The sequence below is a fragment of the Calliphora vicina genome, chromosome 3 (genome assembly GCF_958450345.1).
Source record: "Calliphora vicina chromosome 3, idCalVici1.1, whole genome shotgun sequence".
NCBI lineage: Eukaryota > Metazoa > Arthropoda > Insecta > Diptera > Calliphoridae > Calliphora > Calliphora vicina.
This window is the reverse complement of record NC_088782.1, coordinates 40943558-40971211: the sequence shown is the minus strand read 5'-3', so window position 1 is coordinate 40971211 and position 27654 is coordinate 40943558. Positions and strand designations below refer to the sequence as shown.

At 30.7% G+C, this 27654-nt stretch overlaps 1 protein-coding gene across 3 annotated transcripts in view; it reads right to left on the bottom strand.

Annotated features, from left to right (window-relative positions):
- LOC135953582 (proton-coupled amino acid transporter-like protein CG1139) overlaps positions 1 to 27654 on the bottom strand; it is a 92662-nt gene that overhangs the window by 17604 nt on the left and 47404 nt on the right. The window contains exon 1 of one of the 3 annotated variants that reach the window (XM_065503531.1): positions 6066 to 6689. The exons of the other annotated variants lie outside the window; for them this stretch is intronic. Within the exon in view, the coding sequence (XP_065359603.1) occupies positions 6066 to 6152 (87 nt within the window). The 5' untranslated portion in view covers positions 6153 to 6689. Of the gene's footprint in view, positions 1 to 6065; positions 6690 to 27654 lie in introns of those variants that run through there. 3 annotated transcript variants of the gene reach the window in all.

Below are 27654 nucleotides of genomic sequence, written 5' to 3'. Positions count from 1 at the left end.
TGTTCTCTATAGGAGGTAAATATACATAGTTTCTTTACTAAGAATATTCCACTATAAAAATATTGATTACCCGGAAGCAGTTTAGTAAGGAAAGCTTAGGAAGCCAAGATTTTTATTCATTATCTCTCTCTAGCTATAATATTTTTCTGCTTTTATTTACGAGCTGCTCAATAAGAAATTTGTTAAGCCAAAGTAAAATAATTTTGTCTTACGAAACTACTTCCGGGTAAGCAGTTTAATAAAACGGTTTTTACTTAGTTATTGGGAGGGTGAAAGCAAGTAGAAAGAGCTATATTTTAATAGCAGTTCTATGTTTTTGCACAAGGCTGACATATTGGGATCAATTTGGGATTTTTTCATTGCTGAAAATAATAAAAATATTTTAGGAAAATTTTGCTCCTTGATCCATTAATTTTTTTTCCAAATTATTTTGGTTTTCGAATAGTATAGGCAACTTTAAATAAACCCATTAGCAAATATCTATCTGTTCATCTTTTAATTAAAATGTTTCTACCAATTTTTTTTTATAAATATCTATTTTTTTTGGAAAACAACAGTGCATTGTTTACATTTTCAATTGTTTAAAAACCCCTGCTTTCATACACACATGCACCCACAATTTCTAATTGAAAACATTAATTGTTTATATATTGTATATTATTATTATTATTTTGTTAATTTTTCTTGTGTGTTTTGTTTACAGATACGTCATAGAATTGTTTGTGATTATAAAGATGTTTTAAAACCACACAAGAAAATTATTATTTAAAATATTTGGGGCAATTATAACGTCATAAATTTTGCTCAAATACAATTGCAAAAAGCTACATACTTATGTATATGTATGTTTTTCAGTTTTTTTCAGCTATTAAATATACTTTATGATAAAATTATAGCTTTTGTTATATTTTTTTTTGTTCTGACTTTAAGACTGACAGACAGACAGACATCTGCTTTCATTATTTAAATCATTCTCAAGTTCATTGAAGTAGAAAAAGTAGAAAGAAGAATTTATTGCCAGAATTCGTTAAAGAATTTTTTTGAATTCTGTAAAAAGAAACTGCAAACAATAACAAAAGAAAACGCGTTGAAAAATCACGAGTATGATTTAGAATCAGCGGAAATTGTTTGAATTGTTTCTTTTGTTTTTTTTGGTTGATCGATTGAATAGTTTTCACGAGACTTGTTTAATGAGAAATTTGTTTTCGTTTTGTAAATAGAATTAAATAAATACTTGTAGAGTAGTAGATTTTTAAAAGAATTAACAAAATTAAATTGTTTATTTCAATAACCAGTCAAGCAACAAAAAAATCCAAAATTGAGTTATTGGGCGATTACTGTTTTGGTCTCAATAAATGTGAAAAAATAGAAAATTTACAAGCTCTAAAACCCTACTTGGTTGGATATGAAGAGTTTTATGGGAATATTTATCAATGGCTTACAACGGAAGCAGAATGTATTGTAGAACGAGTGTATGAAGACGAATAGTTATTTCATAACAAATATGATATTAAACTCTTTGAAAGGTTTATTTGTCATTATTCAAGTTCCTAATAAGATAAGAATATTTCTTATGAAATTAAGAATAGTGTGGATGTTTCAGAAACCAGACAAGTGCAAACTTTATATTATTTTTATATCCTTTACCATGAGTGGCAAGGGTATGTATATATAAGTTTGTCATTACGTTTTTAATTTCTACATTTTTCATTTGCGACCTCACAAAGTATATATATTCTGGATCGTTATAGATAGCGAAGTCGATATAGCCATGTCCGTCTGTATGTTGAAATCAACTTTCCGTTGCCCCCAAATAACTTAAAAACATGATTCATACATCAATATATCGGGAATTCTTTCGTCTCGGTTGCTATTTAAAATCGACAAAATTGACCCACAAATGGCTGAGATATAAGGAAAAACCCGGGACAACCTCGATTTTTAGCCTAGTTTTTATCTATATCTGGATTACTAAGTTATTAATATAGACAATATGGATATCTAATGATAAATAATTCAAAGTGCATTGCAACAATGTATATAAGGCTATATATAGTAAGTCTTATTCCAAAAAAAAATTATGAAAAAAATTTTAAAATTAAAAAAACATTTTTTTAAAAAAATGTTTAAATATTTAATAAGTATAATTTTCTCGGCTTCACCATAATAGGGGATCAATATTTAATTTTTTTTTGCATTAATCGATGCATTTACCTTTACGAAACAGTAATCGCCCAATAACTCAATTTTGGATTTTTTGTTGCTTAACAGGTTTTTGAAATAAACGATTCAATTACTTTCTTTGGAAAGGGGATAGATCGGAGAAGGAAAGTTGGTGAAGGGAGAAATGAAAGGAGCAAAAAAACAAGACAGACTCAAGTCTGCTATAGGGACTAACCCAGACTTTTTCCCTACTTTTTCCTTTCCGGAGAATAGATTAAAAAATCGTTTCATTCCCGGTAATTAAATACTAAATTAAACCAAAAACCAATACCTTTTTTTCGAATACATTGTCTTTAACATAATTTTATTTATTTTAACAGCATTTTCTAAAAAGTATAAAATAAATATATATTTGGTCCAAACTTTTTAAGGGTTTCTAATTTAATAGTGGTATTTGATCGGTAATGTCACTCTCGTTGTTTCAATCAGTATAAAATCAATAAATTTTATTGTTTAATAGAAAACATTAAAAATGTTGACTATATTAAATCTGTAAAACACGCGTAGTTAGTTTCAAAAGAAATGCTTTCAAATCAGATTGTATATAAATCCAGCAGCTTGAAAAGTGCCAATTGGAAACCTTACACTAGCTATAATACTAATTAAACAACTAACTAATTCGCTATGGCTGCTAAAGTGGTAGTTAAATGGTTAACATTTGCTCTACATTTTCATAAATTCAAGAAAAATAAAATCCTCTAAAATATACCACTTCGATGACCACATGTAGTGCTGAATGTGGCCGTTCTTGTTTTCGCTCTCACATATGCTGCAGAAAATGCAAAAATTGAGAGTAGACTCAAATGCAATTCTTAATAACAAAGAGAGCATTGTTAATAAGAGTTCTGTGTAACGCATTCTAGAAAACGAGAGTCTACGAGTTCAACTCCGCTCTTTGATAAATTTATTTTTTCTTTTTTATCTCAAATGCAGTAGAATTAGTGCTATTGAAATTAATAGTGAAGTGTTAGGCAGAATGTGCCAATCGGCCATCTGCAATGACATCTCCATGTTAAATTCATCAGTTAATATCGTTGCTCGTGGTTTAAAAATTCACTAGTACTAGTTCTCAGTGGCTAAGTAATTCGAAGTGGCTGAACTAGTTCAATGAACTGCAGGGAACAAATCAAAACCACTATTATGGTTATTTTTTTCTCTAAATATTGAATATTTTAAAAGTTGTAATGTTAGTCACCTTAATAATTCCTTTAAGAACATAAAATTTCAATTTGATTCATTATTAATGACCGAATTTTTCGGCTCAAGCCATGAGTTAAGTGACAAAATTCAGTTATTTCACCCTTAAAGCTTCTACAATAGAATAATTCAATTAGCAACAAATTTGGCCATCGCAACGAAATTCCCGACATTTTCCGATGAAAATATCCCAATAAACATTCCTGGATATAAATATAAAGAATTTAGAAATACATATTTGTTTAAAAAACAAGTAAGAGTGCTATATTCGGCTGTGCCGAATCTTATATACCCTTCACCAAATTATACTTCAAAATTTTAAATATTTTTAGGTAAACAAAATTTAATTTTTTTTCCAGTTGTTTTTTTCAATTTTTAGAAAAAAAAAATTTTTCGATTATTTTAAATTTAAAAATTTTAAAAATGTTTTTTTTTTTTTTTTTTTTAAAAAAATACAAAACATCGTTGTAATGGACTTTGAAATATCTAGCATTAGATATCTATATTGCCTATATTAATGACTTAGATAAAAACTAGGCCAAAAATCGAGGTTGTCCTGGGTTTTTCCTTATATCTTAGCCATTTGTGGACAGATTTTGTCGATTTTAAATAGCAACCGATCCGGAAGAATTCCCGATATACTGATGTATGAATCATGTATAGTTATTTGGATGCTACGGAAAGTTGATTTCAACATACAGACGGGCATGGCTATATCGACTTCGCTATCTATAACGATACAGAATATATATACTTTGTGGGGTCGTAAATGAAAACAAGTAAGAAAGTATGGTCGGTCAAGCCCGACCATATAATACCCTACACTAAGTAAAAGAGCAAAAAAATTTTTCTTTTAAAATTTCAATAATTTATATTTTTGAGTGATTTTCGGAAGTGGGGTTATATGGGGGCTATGACCAATTATGGACCGATCACCATGAAATTAGGTCGTGTGATTTATGTCTATATGAAAGTTAACTATGTTGAATTTTGTGTGTTTACCAACATTTTTAAGCGATTTATGCACATTAAAGTGATTTTCGGAAGCGGGTGTGATTTTGGGAGCTATGACTAATTATGGACCGATCGTAACAAAATTTGGTGACATGAATTTTGTGTATATAAAACTTATTTGGAGCGGAAGTTGTGGAGATACATATATAAATTAAACATTTATGACCGATAAAGTCCAATTTCGGGAGGACATTCGTATGGGGGCTAGGGGCTTGGTCCTTGAGCCGAAAAACTAATATGTACCAAATTTGATCGAAATATCTTCAAAATTGCGACCTGTACTCTGCGCACAAGGTTTACATGGACAGCCAGCCGACCAGACGGACGGACGGACATCACGGACTCAGAAAGTGATTCTAAGTCGATCGGTATACTTTAAGGTGGGTGTTAGACTAATATTTTTGGGCGTTACAAACATCTGCACAAACGCATAATACCCTCCCCACTATGGTGGGTGTAGGGTATAAATATAGAAATTACAAACAGAATGACAAACTTACTTGCCACTCATGGTGAAGGGTATAATAAAATCCACAAAAAATTATCTTTTCAACGATACCAAAACACTTATTTCAAAATCTTGTGATTTATTTCGCCCCAATGTGCAATATGCTGATATTCTGTTTTTAAAATCTTGTTTTTTTTTAACAAACTCAAACTGCGGAGTTTTTGCTTGTCTGCCTCTGGCAGGAATCGAACCCGCAACCCTCAGATTGATAGCCCAACACACAATCGTCTGGAATATCGGGGAACCCACGTATCGGGCTTATATGTATTTGTCACGCTGAAAGCATTCGATTACTTTTTCTTTTATTATATGAATAATATTTGAATGTTGCCTTTGCTTGTTACAATAACGGTTACTTTTAAATTTACTGACTATTTTATACATAATAATAACTTTGTTTATTCTTTAGCCTTTTTAGAAACTTTAAACTGAATGTTTTAATCTTATTTCCATTAATTTTTATCCGAAATAATCACTTTATCACACAATTCCTTCAATATCCTTAATAGTTACTTTTTAAATAACCAGATATTCTATTATATAAAAACTCATTAGACCACAACACTTTTTATAAATTTGTGTTACTCTATTTAATGTTATTTTAATTAGTCGATTACTTTTTAAGGTGGTTATTTTTTTATAAACTTTTATTTAATTCAAACTTTTTTTCATTTTAAGCGATTACTTTCAAAAGTCCTTTTTGGTTACTTTTTTTTAATTTAACTTTTGAGCTTGTCTTTTTGATTTATTTTTCAGCAAATAAATGTTTAACTTTTTTTTATATATTTAAAAATAAATGAAAAGTAATCGGTTACTTGTTTTGTTCACTTTTTCTCATTTCTTGTTTTCTTTATATTATCGTTCAGATGTTTTTATTTATGTAAATCTTTTTTTCTTTTTGTTAACTATAAAATTTGTTTATACGTTTAAATTTGTCGCATTTTTGTGTGTTTTTGATTTAGAAAATAACCTTGAAAACATGAATTTAAATTGCGTTTCTTCAAAATAAATTGTAAATTATTTTTCTTTTTAGGAAATATTATTATTTCACTTTTAAATTATCCATAATTTCAAGACCCTTTAAAACAACAAATAAACAAAATATCAGCTTGGAAATACTAACACTTAATCCCTGTGCAGACATATTCAATTGAACACCGGCTGCCCCCGAGGAGGGTGCTGGTGGTGGTCTACCCTGTTTTAAGGACATTTTCAGCTGATGACGTCTGAGGGCGGCCGATGATAGACGTGTTTCACGCGCACGATTTAATGGCGTTGTCGTACTATGATTTCGTATGGCATTCGCAAACGATTGCAATTCGCAGTCGTCGTTTTGTAGCTGTGTCTTGAGGAGTTTCGCTGTTGGCGGCAATGGAGGTTTTGAGGAGTTCAGCTTGAAGGATTCGCCTGACACGATTGTCTTTCAAAAACTGACAACTATGCGACATACGCGACGCTTTAAAATAACTATCCAGTATAGTTGTGGATTTTCACGGCAGCGGCTGAGTAAAAAACGCTGCCAATAATTTTCTCTGGCGTTGTACAATATAAAAGCGACCGAGATTAAAGTGTTGGAAAAATAGCCAAATTAAAATTAATAAAAATTTCTTCTTGTTGTTTGTTTGTGCTCAACTTGTGTGAATTCAAGCAATTTGCAAAACCACAACAAATTATGTATTTAATTTTTATTAATATAAATTATATTAATATTTGTTGTTATTTTTTTCGTTTTTTTTTTTGTTGTATTTTCGCAAAATCTCTTGTATTTGTATTTAGTATGTAGTTTTGTTGTAGCGTTTACAAGCGAACTTGTCTTCCGGATCAACTGACCTCAACTGATCATTTGATGAGAGTGTAAAATTTGAAATCACTACACTAAGAGCTCTACTAGTACATGATGTTCGAGGAGAATACAAGAATGAAAAGATATTTGTTTTAATGCAAAAAAAAAAGAACCCAAAAACAAAACAAAAAAAATCACAAAAATAAAATAATTGAAATTGTCCACCTCTGCCATAGATTTAGTAGTTCAAAATACTCTCTAAATGGGTACATTTATTATTTGAACGCCAACGTCGAGCAACAAGTATTTTTTTATTTTTTTGTATATTTATTTATCTACATTGATAGAGACATCCATTCTAACATACATACATGTATTATTTATTTATTTGTATGTTCATGTGTACAATAATTTAAATGAAAATTTACATATGAAATGTATTCGGTAATTTAACTATGATTTATGTCATAAAATAAAAACTAGCATGTCACTTAGTTAATATACCTAAATATAAATTAAATTTGATTCGGTTATTTTTTTAAATTAATAGCATAAGGTTCGAAAATACATTAAGGGTTAAGGTCAGTGATCGACATAAAGATACCATGGAACATATATAATAATAACATGTTATGTACTCTCTGAGCACCTGTTTATTTATATGCTTTTTGTTTCTTTTTTTGATATTTTTTGTGAAATACGTTTGATGCTCGTGATGTAACCGATTTTATTCGACCTCAATTTTATATGAGTAACGATCATTGGTTAAGGTTCTTTCTTAAGTCAATAATCAAAGATATTTATGGATTAAAACACAACTACTTTATGATCTTACAACAAATAATATGTTCTACTTACTTACTCCTGTAGCCCAGGAACCTACAGCCGCATTGACGCAAAATGTTTCCGACATATTTTGTACCATTTATTAAAGGCTACCACACATTAAATTTTTAACGATCGCAATAGAACAATAACCTAAAACTATACATTTTGCTTCCTTTTTAACACTTTTATAAAACGCAAGGACAAACGTTAAACTAATTTTGTATGGAAAATATTTAAGTTTAAAACCATTTTCTGTGCTGTGCTGTGCCGAATCTTATATACCCTTCACCAAATTATACTTAAAAATATTTTTATTTAAACAAAATGAAAATTTTTTTTTAATGTTTTAAAATTTTTAAAAAAAATTTTTTTTTCCAAATTGTTTGTAAGTTGGACATACAATGGGTCAAAATCGGAAAAAAATATTTTTTAACCCGATTTTTTTTTTCATCTAAAATTTTTTTTCCAAAAAAATTAATTAAAGAAAATTAAAAAAAAAATTTTTTTAAAAAAAATTCGGGTTAAAAAATATTTTTTTCCGATTTTGACCCATTGTATGTCCAACTTACTATGGTCTTATATACGTCGTTGCAAAGGTCTTTGAAATATCTATCATTAGATATCCATATTGTCTATCTTAATGACTTAGTAATCCAGATATAGGTCAAAAATAGGTCAAAAATCGATGTTGTCCTAGTTTTTTCCTTATATCTCAGCCATTTGTGAACCGATTTTCTCGATTTTAAATAGTGACCGAGCCGGAAGAATTTCGGAGATATTGATGTATGAATCGTGTATGTAAGTTATTTGGGGGCTTCGGAAAATTGATTTCAACACACAGACGGACATGGCTATATCGATTCCGCTATCTATAACGATCCAGAATATATATACTTTATGGGGTCGCAAATGAAAAATGTGGAAATTACAAACGGAATGACAAACTTATATATACCCTTGCCACTCATGGTGAAGGGTATAATAATAACAAGAAAAGCTGTGGTTGATAAAATTGAGGTTGAAATATATAGCATAATTTCGGTGTTTTAGGGCAACATTATTTGAAAAGACCACGTTATACGCTTACCAAACTACATTTTTTCAGAAAAGAACACAAGGAATGGTGAAATAAATCATTTATGCCAGAAAAGAAAACACCATTAGCTACATAAAAAACTCCATTGGTTACTCACCATTTCCTAGTGAAGTTACTGGTGTATAGTGGTCGCTTGGTGGTCAAAGTAAACCTTTGTATCTCCATTGTGTATGTCTACTCTGTAAATAAGCATTCTGTTTATTTTTAGAACAAAAACAATAGCTTTTAAAAACGGGATTCTAATGAGTCCCTAGAGGAAAAGGAACCGACACAGTTTTGGTTCCGTGATTGGTTCCTGGCACTTAGACATAACAATGTCCTCGAAGGATGTTAATTGATACTCTGTGTTTGTTTACGGAACAAATCCAATAATGCCTGTTCTGTTTTGGATCCTGCCCCCACTAAACTTATGGCATAAGATAGTTTTGTGTTTTAAGGAGTTAATATATTCAGTATGCACCGCCTGCAACATTTCTAATTTGCTATTTAAATTGTCCCCAAATTTCCTATATGCAATTTTTAAAATTGAATATTCTACCCATATAGAACTTCGAGGATCGTAGGCTGATTGTGATTTTTTAAATTTACATATTTTTTTCTCGATTTATCCTCTTAGGAGCATGCTCCCATACATCTTATATGATTTGTTTCAGTTGTTTTCGCGTATTTCCCATTTAAAATTTATCGTAAGATGTAAGATGTTGTCATCAGAATCCAGTCTATTGTTATTTTTTATCCGTTTCGTTAAACGTTTGTTGTTCAAGCTAAGTAGATCATTGGTCTGCTGTAGCAGGTCCTAGTATAATGGAGCTGCCATCTGTCGTTTCCTAAAAAAACAACGCCCTCTGTGTATTTGGTGTAATGGTGGGAAACCTTGCTAATCATTGATTCCTACCTTTTTCACAGTGGATGGTGGCTGCCTGACCTTTTCCATAATGGTATCCTCTTCTCCAGGGGCAGTGGTGGTCAGGGGGCTTATTGGGTGGATTGTATAGAGGGGGGTTGAAGCAATTAATTTTTTAAAACTCGAAATTCAGGATGAACATTTTTCGTCCTCTGCCAGGGATCGAACCATGGGTGCATGATTTTGCAAGTACTTTAACACCGTGCTGCCACAATTCACATACTATTTATGTGAATTATCACGTAATCAAATTGTACTCCCAACTACAGACTACCTTGTAAATCTAGTGATCCTCATACACAAACCCAAAAATTTTACTAGATCCGTTAGTGACTCACCTTTGAGAAGGCCTTGATCAAATTCAATGACCCCTTCTGTGCTTCTCTATACATTGGCCAGTATATCTAACCCAAGAGTCGAGTGACTCCTGGTACTTGAGTTCCGTATCGTCAACGCCCATTCATAGTTTATATTCGATATCGCACCCAAAGAGATATGAATGTCCAAAATTCGCCACAGCTTCGTTCAATGACTACTTTTTTGCGCCCCATTTGTTAGCAATTTCATTGCCTGACATGGTCTAATATCCTGAAGCTCATACAACCCAATTATGGAAAAAAATTCCCCCGGAGTTTTTCCTTTTTTTTATTTTTTTTTTAACATAGAATTTGAATAGCAAAAATGAGAAAAGGGAAAAAACTCCCGGGGAATTTTTTTCATAATTGAGCTGATAATAACTTGACAGTGTGCTGTCTGAGCTGTATCACATAATAAATGAATATTAGAGGACATTTCGACCTTCTTATTGCAAATGCGTAAATTTTCACTTGGAAATCTGTATTGTTTGCAAGCTGAAATAAACTCAGAGTAGTCTCAAATTGGAATTATAAACTTAAAAGTTGTCTTCTATAATCTGTCTTATATAACCTGTTGGATGTCTTACGCTTGGACAGCAAATTTTTCGTATTGTTACGTTTGTACCTTTTAAAAACGGTGGTTTAGTTCCTTCAAATAACCCGTATTCTTTTAATTGAAAATAAAAGCAGTTTATTAGTTTAAAATTGTAACAACTCTTTATTTATTAAAATTTCCACAACAATTTAAATAGTCACTTTACAATGTAAAACAATACACTGGTAATGCAGTTGATGTTAATTCTAACAGCGCCTATGATAAACTGACTGCAACTGCTGCCACTATTTATACACACAGTGTCATCAGTTTCATGAATTATCTTAACGGACAAAACTATGTGCCAAGTACACAGGAGTGAAAATGTTGAAAATGTCGACCTATGTAGAGTCTTTCAGTGCGAAGTCAACAACACATTCTCATTTACATTTTAAACCCAATACATTCTCAAAAAAATCTTCTTTCTTTATGACTGGCTCTGGCCTAGATCTTATTATCGTTGGTGTCCTAGTTAATCATTTAAAAGGGCAATTATTTTTAGTTTTCGGAGTTTTCGAAGAAACACTTCATTAATATTTGTATACAATTATATTTAATTTGTTTCTAATTCCTTACTAAGTTTCGAAACTCCTCAAATTTATTTTAAACAAAATTTTAATTCAAATAAAAATTTTGAAAATTAATTTTAAGATAGATAAAGTTTTGTTTATTGAAAAATATATTCAATTCCAATCTTTTCAGTATTATTGTTCTTTTAATTAAAAAAGTAAAAAATTAAACCGGTAACCGATTACTCTTTCCTATAACGTTACCTATAGCTAAACTTAAGAAAAACAACAAGCATAATTTGTTTTCAACAAAGTAATGGCTACACAAGTACATTTTATAGTTTTATTATTCTTAACTTTTAATAGAATAATGACTACTAAAACGTGTAATAAGTAAATATATCTCAACGATCAGTAGCAGAGATTATCACACATTTAAACAAGATAATCGCAGAAATAAAAAATAAAAACAAATAAATTTGCCAAAAAATAACAAATTATAAAAAACCTACAACAATTAACAGTGGAAAAAAAATAAATGACAATAACAACATTTTATTTATTACAGTGACATTCTTGCTGAGTGAATAAAAAACAAACAATTTATCATTTTCTATTTTTTGCCTAAAAAAAAAAAAAAATTTAGAAATAAAAAAACACGTCAATTACCTTGATGAAACAAGAAATGAAATGAACAAAGTCTAAATTAAATCAAGCCAATAGTTTATGTTTTTTTTTTCTATTTTTTTTTCGAGTGATTATTTTTAGTTTAAAATTTACTATGAAATAACGTCATTTTAAATGATTTCATTTCATTTGATTTTGTTTTATTCTACTTGTATTTGCCAATTTATTTAATCAACAATATATTTAATTTCATTAAAATTTTCTATTCCCGTTATCAAACATAATCATTATTATCATCATCATCATCACCAGCACATGCCAGCTAGAAATTAAAGAAGATAGTACTGTTGCTTGTATGAGAATTATTTGTGGGATATCACGGTGATATTTCTGTATTCGCAAATTGCAATTTTGTTGTTTTATTCAATTGAGGAAATTTATAATTTGTGTTGTGGTTAAACTGAACTGAATTCAGGAACTGAAATCATATCAGTCAGTCAGTGTTGTGATAAATTCAGCATTTAGTTAGTTGTTTGGGGCACAGCAAATGATATGGAGCACTCAAAATTTTGTGTTTCAAATAACAATTATTTTCATATTTCCAAGCAGTTCTAGGAGACTGTCGCGAACTAGAGCTTTCACCTATCATTTAGGGTGAAAACTACACGCAGAGAAAAAACATGGTTGTGGTAACCATAAACTAAGAGCAACATATTATGATCAGATTTTTGCTTGTAGCCCAAGACATATTATAATCATTATTAGTATCATAAAATATCATAATATGTTCTGAAATAATAAAATTATGATAAAAATCAATCTTAATATGTTTTGAAATAATCATATTACGATATAAATCAATCATAATATGACCCAAAGTCATCATATTTATGATCCAATTAAATCATATTATGCTACAATTAAATCATATTATGATCCAAAATAATCATATTATTATTAAAATTTATTTTTGGAAATACAAAATATTAATAGGTTTTAGTTTTAAAGTACTAAATTCACAATTAAAATATTATTGATAAAATCAAATTTATTGTTATTCGCTCTAGGAAAGTTAAAGATAATATACAAATAAAACTATAGAGCGAATGGGAATTACAGACACTCAAAATTTACTTGTAAAAATAACATAGCTTAGACAAACACCAACACTCAGAAATGGTGGGAAAACAGACTATTAAAAGTAAACATATTTTGTTTGCATGTTAAACATATTATGACTACGCGTATATAAACTTAACATTTAATGGTTGTACATAAAAATAATGGCCCATAATCATAGTCAAAAATAAAGTACATTTTAAGAGAATTAAACTCGACTTTACTTAAGAGTGGACTTCAGGTTTATCATAGACAAGTTAAAGTATACTTCTGACGCTGAAGTCGACTCTAAATATAAAACTAGATGAAGTTGTTTTTAACTCGTTTAACAACAGCATCAGCTGTTCTTCGCCGATTAAAAAAGTTCGTCACAAAGTAAAAAATGTTTAAGTTACAAGATATTGGTATAGATTTTGCTATTATTGAACAGTTATCAATAAAATTAGTACCAAAATATCGTAATTTTGATATTAATCTTATCTATTCCATTTTCCACAACAAACAACTTTCTTTCTTTAGATGTCCCGGTTACTTTTATTGTTTACGTTTTTTGTGAAAAAAAATTCCAATAGCCTTATATACATCGTTGCAATGGACTTTGAAATATCTATCATTAGATATCCATATTGTCTATATTAATGACTTAGTAATCCAGATATAGATCAAAAATAGGCCAAAAATCTAGGTTATCCCGGTTTTCCTTATATCTCAGCCATTTGTGGGCCGATTTTGTCGATTTTAAATAGCAACCGAGCCGAATGAAAAATGTAGAAATTACAAAAATAATGATAAACTTATGTATAACCTTGCCACTTATGGTGAAGGGTATAAAAATACTTCTCATAAACTGTCCAATAATCGATTGCTTGTAAACAAAACTTCCTCCGACAACAATCTAATAGATTATTTCTGGTGGGTAAAATAACTATTTTCTAAAGTGCAGTACAATATAGAAGTTTAAAGTGAATACACTCTAGGTTAGTTGGAGACAAAAGTGACAACTGACTTTACGCGAGATTACCTGGGAAGTATAGAGTAACCAATAACTCACAAAACGTTTAAAATGACTTCACTCTAGATTACCTGGGATGTATAAAGTAACCAATTGACTTAACTACACTGCAAATATCACATACGTATTAAATGAACTAAAACAATTGGAGTTAGAAAAGTGATCAGACATTAGTGACAATTACTGTCTATAAGGAATACTTTGACTACTTGATAAATTGCTGGCTTATTACTCACGAAACGCTTAAAGTGACTACCCTCTAGATTACTTAGAGACACTTAAGTGATAACTCACTTCACTTTAGATTACCTGGAATGTATAAAGTAAACAATTGACCTTTCTCTGCACTACAAATAATACATACGTGTCAAATGAACTAAAATATATCAATTGGAGTTAGAAAACTGATCAGACATTAGTGACAATTACTGTCTATAAGGGATACATAGACTTGCTTAACTGCTGGGTACTCACAAAACGTTTAAGTCTCTTTATATTACTTAGAGACACTTAAATTACAACTGACTTCAGACTAGATTACCTGGGAAGTATAAATTAACCACCAGCTCACAAAACATTTAAAGTGACTACATTCTAGATTACTTAGAGACACTTAAGTGACAATTGTCTTCATGCTAGATTACCTGGGATGTATAATGTAACCAATTGACTTCTCTCTGCATTACACAGAGCACATACATGTAAAATGGCCCAAAATATATTGTTACGAAATTGTACTTGAATTCAAATATAACGATTTTAACGGCTGATTTAAAGTTGCATAATGCTTTCAAATAGCAGTGCCCAAACTTTAACATATCTGTGGGCATTATTAACATTGAATAAAAGCTTTCAGTTGACCATTGATCGTAAGTATGGCAACGCTGTTTGCTGCGACCGTATATTCGAATTCGAATATTCAGTTAAAGAACATTGTAGAAAGTACACCACAGATGGCGTATGTATTATAAAGCTCTAGACAGTTAAAGAGCAATCTAGAGTGCAGATGGCAGTGTTATAAATAGTGGCAGAGGTTGCAGTCGTTAGTTACTTTATCAGAGACGCTATTTGAATAAACATCAACTGAGTGCCTTAAAGTGTGCTGTATTTTAAAGTGAATTCGTGTACATTATAAAGTGTGTCTGTATTTCTGCGAATTTATAAACGTGTATAAAAAACATTGAGTCACTATTTAATTCTGTTGTTGTACATTTTATATAAATAAAGAGTTGTTACAATTTTCAAACTACTAAACGGCTTTTATTTGCAATCAAAAGTATCCGATTTATTTAAAGGAAATAAACCAACGTTTTGAAAAGGTTAAAACGTAACAATATCAATTGGAGTTAGCCAAGTGATCAGACATTAGCGACAATTGCTGTCTAGAAGGGATACTACTTGCTTAATTGCTGGGTGGTATTGTATTCAAGTGACTTTAGCTATAGTTGTTTGTTTGCATCACCCTTAACAGGTTAATTTAATTACTATAATAAAATGCAAACATTTCTTATATCATCATCCATCGTGTCCATATAAATTTTCATAAATTGTGCAGTTTAGCAGTAAATATTTGCTTTCTATTTCTATTTTAATTTTTATAATTTTCTATACGTCCAAATGCAAAATTGTTGATGTGGATTTTGTAATAAAACAAGTGTTTCTGTCTGCACGTTTTGTATTCTAAATGTTTACTAATTTTACTTAGAATTCTTAAACAAATTGTTTGCTTTTAATTATTATATGCTTAAATTCGTTTGTGTTTTTATATTTTCTTCTAATTTTAACTAAAATTATTTAGTTTTTTCCATTTATCTACTCAGTTCGATGTTTGTATTAAGTATTTTTCAAATGCCAACAAAGGCGTATGAGTGATAAAATATTAGATGAGACGCTTTTTCTTTCGGTTTTCTAATACATAATTCACATACAACAACCTTGACATTTGTTTTGAGTGATGAGCAGTTGTAAACTTATTTTGAAACGTAGATAAGATATTAAATAGAAAGAAAAAGTTTAAAATAATGCAACGCAATTAAAAACAGCATGGATATAAAAGTGTTGTTTTAATGGCTTCTGTTTGCTGTTGTTTTCTGTTGCATAATTTCAAAAAATAATAAATAATTTTATTGTTACCACCACCGGCAGTACTTGTGGTTTTGCCTCACCCGCCTTATAGTCCAGACCTTGGTCCGACTACTATTTGTTTCGAACGATATAGAACACTCACTCTGGGATACGATTTACTTTGGAACAGATTCGGATTGATTTGGATTGATTCGTTCTTGGCCTCAAAACAAGAGCAGTTCTTTTGACGAGGAATCCATATGTTTTGACAGAAAGATCGGAAAAGGTCATAGCTAATAATAGGCAATGATCTGCTATGATTATGCATAGCTGATCCTATAGATCATGCCAATATGATCAGCTAGTTAGAAATGGCAAATTAATTTTCAAAATATTTTAATTGTGCAGTTTTCCTTGACAATTTTCAACTTAATTTGCACTCAATCATGTAACAAGCACACGTGTCAAATGTATGCAAACTGCTATGGTCAAATGTATTGTAAAAAATGCATAATCAATGTCTTTCTTCCCCTTTCTGCATAAATTTCCTACACACTCTCTTTTATTTACAAGTTTATTCAACTCAATGTTCCGCAACATTGTTTATACACAAAATGTGATAACAAAGCAGCACGTTTTTCTCTATACGCCAGCAACATTTACTAAAACGTTTTGTTGCTATAAAAATCAAAACGTATCATGCCCAGCACTCAGTCAGTAAGTCAATCAGTCACTCACTCACTCATTCACAAATGCGGTAATAAAAAAAGATTAAATTTTACGGCAAATATAAATATGTACTTCAAACCTTTTTATAATCATTATTGTCAGCTTTAGTTAATTATTATTTTCAATTTTTTTTTAAATACATTACGTTTTTATTATCTTTGTATTGAGTAGAGATTTATTTCGTTGTATTGTAAAAATGTTTGCAATTTTAATGACAGAAAAATTGGTGTGATTTTTTTTTTATTTATAAATTACTTTTTAATTGTTTTGTTGTCTGTGGTAATTTTAAAATAGAAATCTATACTTTAGAGCAGAGTCATGGGAATTAAATAAAAGTGTAAAAAAGGGAGGTTTAAAATTTTGTTCAAAATAAAAAAAAAAATGTCAACTAAAAATTCACCTAAACTTTGTTTTACCAAAAATTTGTTTTCAATATTGAATATGAAATTATTTTGCAAAATACTATTTTTATGCATGTTCGATAATTCGAACATAATTTCGAATTTCTAAAAAGTGTCAGAAATAATTTTTTTTTATTATTTATGAAGTTTAGTAGCCAAAATAATATTTTGAAGACATGTTCGAAAATTCGAACAAAACTTCGAATTTCTAAAAGTGTCAAAAAATATTTATTAAACGAAATTTCTTAAAAAAATTCGAAAAATTTTCAAATATGACTTTTCGAACATTAAGAAATGTGAAAACTTGTAAATATCATTTGAATTGAAGGGAATATACAGGATTTAAAAATCGAATTTCAATTATGAAGTTATTTTTCAATATTGTACATCAGGGGTGCCCACAAGTTCCTTATGGAAGAGTAAACACCAATACATTTAAAGAAAAGCTACTTTTTATTCAATATTTGTTGTCGCTAAAACCAATTCATACAAAGAAAAAAGAAAAAAACTCACTTTCAACACACACATTTTTAAAATATCATACGATAAACAAAATCTACATGGATGATCGCAGTCGTCAATGTTTACCAGCAAAGCATACGAAAGTGTTGTTGCTTTCAACATGCGTGTATTCAGTGAAGAACAACAAAAAAAATAATAAGACAAAGTTGTTTGTGTATTTTGTATTGCTAGTGCTGAGTGCTCTAGTGAGTATACAAAACACACAGCCTATAGCTAAGAGCAATTACAAAAACAAAAGAGTACCAAGAGTATAGGGCTTGGGCATGACTGTTGTACATACTATTTTCTAATGCATGTTCGATAATTCGAACATAATTTCGAATTTCTAAAAAGTGTCAGAAATAAAGGCTCAATTTCCCTTATTTTATTATTTATGAAGTTTAGTAGAAAATATAATCTGTTGAAGGCATGTTCGAAAATTCGAACAAAATTTCGAATTTCTAAAAAGTGTCAAAAATTATTTACTATACGAAATTTCATAAAAAAAAATTCGAAAAATATTCAAATGTTACTTTTCGAACATTAAGAAATGTGAAAATTTGTAAATATCGTTTGAATTGAAGGAAATATACAGGATTTAAAAATCGAATTTTCAAAAAAAAAACAATCCAAACCAAAATTTTAATAAAGAATGTTTTCATAAAAAATTTGATTTTTTTAAGAAAAAACATAATTTTTCATAAATTATTTTTTATTTCATAATTTATTAAATTAAATCACTTACTCTATTAATAGCTTAAAATACATAATGTTTCCCTTTATAAATACAATAAAAATATCAGCATCATGATCGACATTATTTCAACAAAAGATAGGACGCCCAGTTGAGATCTCTACATCCGAAACAATAGAAAAAAATTCACGACATGGAAACCGTAAACATGGCTAAGTGGTTTTAATTTTGAATGATCATTTGGGAAAGAAAACTTTCCTCAAGATGTGACATCCATCATTGCTCACAATCGACCTCAAACGCATTCGTGTAACAACTTCGCATGAGTGTTTGGCTTTGTCTAACCGCAATATGGACGAGTTTTGGCGAAGTTTCATAATCGTGGTTCCACCACAACATACTAGTGATCAAACTGCAGTGTATCGTGGTGAATCGATGCCAAAGAAGGGCAAAGTAGGTGGACTGGTTTTTGAGATGCTCGTGGTATAATCCACATTGATTAACTTCAAAAGGGTAAAACCATCAATAGTGAATAATTCTTGTGTCAACTTATTGGGTCGATTTAATGATTATTTGAAAAATAAACGACCGCATATGGCCTAGAACGCAAACTATGACTAAATTATTCATGGTGCATGATCGAACTAGTGCTGCACTTATGTGATTTTGATTTGCTACTTGATTTTCAATATATTTTACACATGAACAAAACACTAATCGTCCGCTCAATAAGACAATAGTATATAAGCATATACACCATTACTACTTCCACAAAATGGGTCAAAAGATCAATTGAAATATTACTTTTGTTCCAGATGTCTACTACCACAAAAATTTTAAACTCAATTATTTCGAAATGGCAAAAAAATTATACACGATTGTTTTATTAAAGGGAACGTAATGTGTAAAATGTAAAATTATTTCGAACACTCTGCTTCGATCGAAGCAAATGGTAGTCGGACGAGGCGAGGTCTGCACTATAAGGCGGGTGAGGCAAAACTTCCCAACCACTTCTTTCTAAATAGTTTTTAACTGTTTTTGCAACATGTGGCCTAGCGTTGTTATGATGGAATATTAAAGTTTCATATCTGGCCGCATATTTTGGGCGTTTTCAAATGATACTCGCTTCATATGACTCAGTTGTGTTCGGTACAGGTTCCCTGTGATGGTCTGGCCTGATTTCAGCAGCAGCAAATACAGAGCATTACCTTAGCACTATGGATATTTGGCTTTGGTGTCGATTCGGCTAGTTTGCCTGGCTTCAAATACGATCTCTTACGCTTCGGGTTATTGTAATTGATCAATTTTTCTTCGAACACTGTTTATGTAACTCTTTATTGTGTCTTCGCTTAATTGCTTACTGTGTCTTAGCTAAGTGATATCAACAACCAGAAAATTACTGGCTGTCCTCTTTCACCACAACAATGCAAGGGTGCAGAATTAGGCTACGAATTGCTCCTTTTCATCACCGTATTTAGCATCTAGTGACTATTTCTTCATGAAGTCATCTCACAAAAAAATACCTATTTTGATGACCTCTAAAAATCTTATTTTTTAGAAGGGATAACACAATTGAAGAAACTTTGGACAAAGTGTATAGAGCTGAAAGGAGTCTATGTTGAAAAATAAAATGGAGTTTTATCCAAAAACATGTGTTTCATTCAAAAAGTCATGCTTATTGACCCGCCCTCGTTGCACCAATTCTTATCAATGTCTGTTAAAAATCTTAAAAGAATTCAATCAATAAAAATGCCGGATTCGTCAAAAACATAAAATACAACCAATTCTTATCAATGTCTATTAAAAATTTTAAAAGAATTCATTCACCTTTTCGTCTCATCATCAGCATGAATTGCTCTCTGCGCCCCGCCTTTGTCAACTTTAAACAATTTGCAATTTCCGCATGATAGATTTTTTAAAATTCATTTTATATTTTTTTACAACGCAATAAGTTCATTGATTTTGCTCTGTAATGTTTGTGTTTTCTGTATTTGTAAAGCTATTTTTATAATTTTTTATATTTAATTGTCAAATAGTACATTATTCTTTTTATAGTGTTATAAACTTTAAAAAAACACCTGGTTTAATAAACTGTTATAAAATAGTAGTTGAGCAAATAAACCGGATATACAAAATGGCGCTTAATATGGCGTTAAAAAATCGTGCGTTTTGCACGCTACTTTAAGATTTATGAGTAATAAAAGTTGTATTATAAATCTTATTTTAACTATGCAATATTCAAGGAATTTCTTAATAATTTATTTTCAAAAAAGATGTTTTATTAATAGATTTTAAATTCTGGATTTATTTCCATATACAATTTTAATTAAATTCCCAACGACTACTTTAATTCCCGGAAGCCCCTTTTCTTTACACATTTTATAATATTATTTTAATTTGTTATTCCATTTCCATTATAATAAGCTATTGTATGTATAAAGTATTTTAGTTTCTTCATAGACTTTAAACTTTAATCTTAAAACCACAATATATATATTTCCGTTTAAATCAATTAACACTTACATCGGAAATATTTAGGCTATTCACAAATGAATATTTTATAAAAATATGCGGGACTTACAATAGGTGCCGTATTTTTTGAACACTTTTTTGTTTTGAATATCTGTCAATTATTATCACTTAGTTTTATTTGTTTCGAAATGTCGAAATTTATACCAAAAAAGCATCATATGCGAGAAGTTTTGCTGAAGCACACCGATTGCTCTCCAAAGCTTATGGTGAATGCGTTCCATAAGTTTTAAAGTGCGAGAGACGGTTTGTTCGCTTCAGCAGTGGAGATTTTGACAAGATCGCCAAGGACAGCTAAAAAAACTTGTCAAACTCAAGAGCTTGCAAAATCAATACGGTCTACTCAAGCAGCAATTTCAAAACATTTGCGAGAAGCTGAATTCATCTAAAGCTGACATATTGGGTACCATACGAATTGACGACGAGAGACATTGAAAAGCGATAAAAACTAGATTCATTACGATAAGCCGAAGCGTAAGAGATCGTATGTGAAGTCCGGCCAACCAGCCGAATCGTTACCAAAGCCAAATATCCTTAGGCTAAGGTAATTCTCTGTATTTGGCAATAGCAAAAGCGTCCTATCTATTATGAGCTGCTGATATCCAACCACATCATCTGTAACACTTTTTTGTGTCTTCGCTTACTTGCTTATTGTGTCTTAGCTAAGTGATATCATCAAGTTTATATCAAACAATTTGCATGTGCTGCAATCTACCACAGTCTGTGACAACTCTTACTAACGTGCATACTAAAAATAAAAAACTTTATCAATCACGAGAGTTAAAAACAACCTACACGATTGTTTGTAACAAATGTTACAAAAAAAAGTAAATAGATTTTTATACATATTCTATATTTCATGATGAAATATATACAATAATTGTTAAAATCAGCGTCATACTTTACAAATAGCACTTTTATTTTACTGCAGATTGTTTTTACTTTCAAGTGAAATAAAAATATATACAAAATTTCTATATATTGCTAGAGCCACGAGCTGTTTGCATTTTAATTATATAATATTTTATGGGTAGTGTCTGTTTCAAGATGTGAAAATGAAATGATAAAATAAACTTCGTATTGGGCGCAAAAGACACTCTATAGCTGGTTGTAATAGATATTTTAGCAAGAAAGATAATTTTTTTTACAGAAATTGTTTCTTAATATTACTTTAGTGAGCTGGTTTTAATAGAATATCCTTTGGAGTGTAACAATTGTGAGTTGAATATTAAAATATCAGTTCATTTGATTAGAAAGATTCAAGAAGTTACTAGAGTCAGAGTCAAGCTAGTTCAAAGATCAAGGCATGATTTGACATCAAGTTAAGCAATGTATAGACAGTAATTGTCACTAATAATCACAGACCACTTCACTGACTCCAATTTATATATTTTGGATCATTTGACACGTATGTGCTCTTTGTAGTGCAAAGAGAAGTTAATTGGTTACTTTATATATCCCAGGTAAACTAGCGTGAAGTCAATTGGCACTTAAGTGTATCTAAGTAATCTGAAGTGTAGTCACTTGAAACAATTATTTTGTACCGCACTTTCTTGTGAGTAATTCGTACACAAATTGTGTTGATATATTGGCTGTATGACTTAAAAATGTGGGATTTTTAAAATTTTTAGCTTTCATTTTGAAATATTTGTACAATTTATACAATAATTCAAAGTATTGGCCATTGTTAGCTATGACCTTTTCCCATCTATATGGGAACACATGGATTCCGCGGCAAAAGAACTGCTCATCTTTTGAGGACAAGAACGAATCAAGCCACAATCGGATACTCTGTTCTTGAGCGAACGTTCTGCTTCGATTGAAACAAATGGAAGTCGGACGAGGCAAGGTCTGGACTATAAAGCGGGTAAGGCAAAACTTCCCAACCACTTTCGTAAATAGTTTTAACAGTTTTTGCAACATGTGGTCTAGCGTTGTCATGATGGAATATTAAAGTTTCATATCTGGCCGCATATTTTGGGCGTTTTCAAATGATGCTCGCTTCAAATGACTCAGTTGCATTTAGTACTGGTTCCCTGTTATGGTCTGGCCAGATTTCATGGCCTCATAATAGTTAGGACCCTTTTGGTCCCACCAAATACAGAGAATTACCTTAGCACCATGGATATTTGGCTTTGGTGTTGATTCGGCTGGTGGGCCTGGCTTCAAATACGATCTCTTACGCTTCGGGTTATTGTAATGGATCCATTTTTCATCGCCAGTTATGAGTCGGTGCAAAAATGATTTTTTTTTATAGCGTTCAAGTAGCATTATTTCAGCCATACAAAATCGTCTTTCAAGGTATTCGGCTTCAATTCGTATGGAACTCAATTTCCCTGCATTTAGATGAATCTTGCTGATTCTTGCTCACAATGATTTTGCAAGCTCTTGTTGAGTTTGACACACAATCGTACCAAATTTCCCTTCTTTTGGATGAATCCTGCTGTTGGCAAACATTTTTAAATTGTTGCTTGGGTAGCTTCCAATTATTTTGCAAGTCCTTGTTGAGTTCGACAACAATCTTCATGAAGTAATGCCTGCAATTCTTGGTCTTCAATCATTTTTGGCTGGCCTGGGCGATCTTTGTATTCCCTGCCAAAATCCCCACTTCTGAACCGAACATACCATCTCTCGCACGTTGAAACTGATGGAACACATTCACCATAATCTTTGGAGAGCAATCGGTGTGGTGCAGTAGCACTTTTTTCAAATTAAAGAATTAAAGTAAAACTTCCTGCATATGACGCTATGTTGGCACAAAATTCGACGCTTTCAAAAGATACGCCATCTATTGTAAATCCCGCATTTTTAACCAATATAATTCTCATACAGTTTATTTTCTTTTAGCTTAAGGGCCTCATTTTGTAAAACGAAGCGTTCAGAAACGTAAGCAATTTGTATGAAGAATACTGGGAAAAGGGTTTGAAACTTGAATATTTTCCATACAAAATTTGTTTAACGTTTGTCGTTTCGTTTTATAAAATGAGGCCCTAAGTATAATGACATTCCATGTAACCTAGCGTGAAGACAATTGTCACTTTAGTGTCTCTGAGTAACCTAAAGTTTAGTCACTTTAAGGGTCTAATTTTGTAAAACGAAACGACAAACATTAAACAAATTTTGTATGGAAAATATGCAAGTTTCAAACCTTTTTCCCAGTATTCTTCATACAAATTGATTTCGTTTCTAAACGCTTCGTTTTATAAAATGAGGCCATAAATGTTAATTTTGTAATGCACTTCAGGAAGTAGTTATTTTACCCACCAGAAGTAATCTATTGGAGAATTGTCGGATGAAGGTTTGTTTACAAACAATCGCTTATTGAACTCTCTAAGATATGTCTTTTGAACTGACTATTTGAGGTCAATTAGCACCCATACATATTAAAATAACTAGTCATGTAGCTGATGAAGTAACCAGTTAGGTAGCTTCTGTGTAACCGGTATGTGAATCCAATGTGTTGACTACTTTGGTCCAGCTATCAGACAGTCTCATTGTAATCAATAAGGGTCAATTGACACCCTGCTTAGGACATGCAGGTATTAAAATAACTAGTAATGTAGCTAGTTATGAAACTAGTTGTCAATCCAAATGCAAGGTAAAATCTCTAGTTCGGGACAGTCTACTAGTTGTGACACATTTGCCGGCCTTCAAATTCATCTGAGTCCTTAACACTTCGCTTTTTAAGTAAAGTTAAGTAAAGCTTGTCTAAATCTGATGATAAGTAGAATTACCAATATCAGTAGGGTACCAAATAAAAGTAAAATAATAACCAAAATGTTTCACTGTCATTAAATTGACAATTATCTCACTATTTAGCTATAATTATGAATACAACGCTTTGTGCTTCTCGTCTCTACCCCACAGCATTGATTTATTGTTTTCCTCTAATATTCATAAGGAAATTGTACAACAATTAACTGGGAAAAAATCTAATAAATTAATATTATCGTTTGTTTGTATATAACTAACAAAAAAAAAAAACGTATTTTTAGAAAGCAATCAAATTGTTGTTCAAAAAAAAAACTAAAATAAAATAGTTAATATTTTCACCATACTATCACGTGTTTTAATTGTGTGTGGAAATTGTAACACGAAATATAAATTATATTAATTTTTGTGTTCGAACACAAATTGTATTCAAATATGTCTAGATTTGGCAAATAATAATACAAAGAAAAATAATACACGTTTCAAAATAGAAAAAATTTTGTGAAATTTGTCTAATCGAATTTCTGTCATTAAGCACGCTTTTAAATAGTGTAACAATTCTATATGATGTAAAAAAAGTGTTTAGATAACTTGAGTGTTTTTTTTTATTTTAAATATTTGTGGTTTTTAGAAATATTTCAGTTATATATTTACTGACGTCATTGCTTTGTTAAAGCATGCTGTGGGGGACAGATTGCGAGAAAAAAAAATGATGACAAATATATTTCCTAAACTGCTGAACAATATATATTTTATTAAATATTTAAATTCTAAGCTACTGCTGTGATACTTAGAATATTAGTAGAGGGGAACTTTGGCTTGTTGAGGGGGATTCACATGTCAAGACGCATTTTGATACAAAAATATTTGCAGTGAATAAATCTGTCATTTCTAGCTGGCTCATCCCATTAGCATGGAATTTCACATAGGAGATTCGAGTTTATGTTTTTGAAGTCAGATCCCTCAGGATAGGTGCTGTGAGGTCACAAAGTACGGCACGTCAGTCATGGAACCACAATTATTGTTTTGACCCAAAACTTCAATACTTTCAGCATTAGGTTTTTAGATGACGGTGAACAATTTTAGACCTAGGGAGCAATGCAAACCCAAAAATTGCAAAATAAGAAGCAGCCTAGTTAACATGTTGAGTTTAAAATCATAGAGAATAGACATAGAACCTAACTCAAAGACCTAACTCAGTTATCAGAAACCTAAGTGGTGAGTATGTATTAGTAGAAAAAACTATGTGAAAACAAAAACAACACTCGTATGTGTGATTATTTTTTTTCTAGCTTCCTCTCTATGTTTCTCTCTTTATTTAAAATACCCAATATAGAGTGTCTTATTATTCACTCATGTTGTGCAAAACTGGCACTCAAAAGCACTATTTAAGTGCAAACTATCTCTTTCTCCTCCACCCCTAGCAGATTATTTACAATCAAGCCAAACTAAATGTTTTATTTAATTTAAAATTAAATTTTCTCCTCTACATTTCCTAGATTATTTCTTAACCATACTTGTTTTACTCGAAACCACCAGTTTCATTATCTTTAAAAGTATTTTGAAAAGGGTAAAGGGTGCAATTGTTATAACTACTTATGCTGTTTAAAACCGGTATGTTTGCAGAATTCCAAATACTAGTACAAGATTTTGGAATTCTTAATGAGTTTATGTAAATTATAATAATTTAAACAGATTTCTTTATAGGTTTTGTTGCTATATTTAAAGAAATGTTACAAAAATACAAATATTTATTTATTGTAGTGGAAATAATTATGCATAAATTTCAGCAGTAATTACGTATTTTCTCAAGAAAAAGTTGTTATAGTTAGGAAGTATGCGGATTTTCGAGTAGGATGTGTATTAGGAAATGGCAATGAAACCAAAAATGGAGACTGTAAGGTAATAAATGTTGACAGTACCCAGCTGTTAAGCAAGTAGTTCACCAACTCCAATTGATATTTGTCACGTATATGTACTTTGTAGTGAAGAGAGTAGTCAGTTGGTTACTTTATACATCCCAGGTAATCTATAGTGAAATCAATTGTCACTAAACTGTCTCTTAGTAATCTAGGATGTAGTCACTTTTAACATTTATTTTCTATTGACATTTTTTGCGAGTTATGCCCGTAACTTCAACAAATAAATATCTACGGTGTAAAATACCCAGCAGATAAATTTACCTAAAAGGTAACTTGACATTAATTTCAAATCAATATCTACGGGTAAAAATTACCAAATATTTTTACTCCATAAGTAACTAAGCTCTGATAGATATCTATTTGTTGAAATTACGGGTATTATTCGTACAAACTAACCAGCAGTTAAGCAAGTAATCAAAGTATCCTTTATAGTCAGTAATTGTCACTAATGTCTGATCACTTAATTGACTCCAATTTATATATTGTGCTTCATTTGACCTCTATGAGCTGTTTGTAATGCAGAGAGTAGTCAATTGGTTACTTTATACATCCCAGGTAATCTAGCGTGAAGTCAATTGTCAGTTTAGTGTCTCCAAGTAACCTAGAGAGTAGTTACTTTTAACATTTATATTGCACTGCACTATAGAAAATAGTTAATTTACCCAAAATAAGTAATTTTTTGGAAGGTTTGTTTACAAGCAATCGGTTATTGGACTGTCTATGACATGTCATTTTAACTGACTATGTGAGGTCAATTAGACTCGTACAAGTTTAAATAACTAGTTATGTAGTTGATCAAGTAACCAGTTAGGTAGCTAGTAAGGTAACTGGCTCTATGTAACCGGTATGTGAATTCAATGCTTTCACTACTTCGGACCAGCTATCAGGCAGTCTCATTGTAATCAAAAAGGATTAATTTACTCCCTGCTTAGGACATGCACGTGTTAAAATAACTAGTCACGTAGCTAGTTATGTAACTAGTTTTTACCCTAAATTATAAGTAAAATCTGTGGTTCGGGAAAGTCTCTTAGAACTGCTGTTTAATTTGTTTAAAAGCTTGGGCAAGTTTTGTTTAATAAATAGAATTTGTAATACAATAAGGGCCTTATTTTATAAAAAGAAAAGACAAATTTTGTATGGAAAATATTCAAGTTTCAAACCCTTTTGCCAGTATTCTTCATAAAAATGGCTTACGTTTCTGAACGCTTCGTTTTACAAAATGAGGCCCATAATTTTGATGAAGCAATTTGTATGAAGAATACTGGGAAAGGGGTTTGAAACTTGAATATTTTCTATAGAATTTTATTTTAACGTTTGTCGTTTCGTTTTATA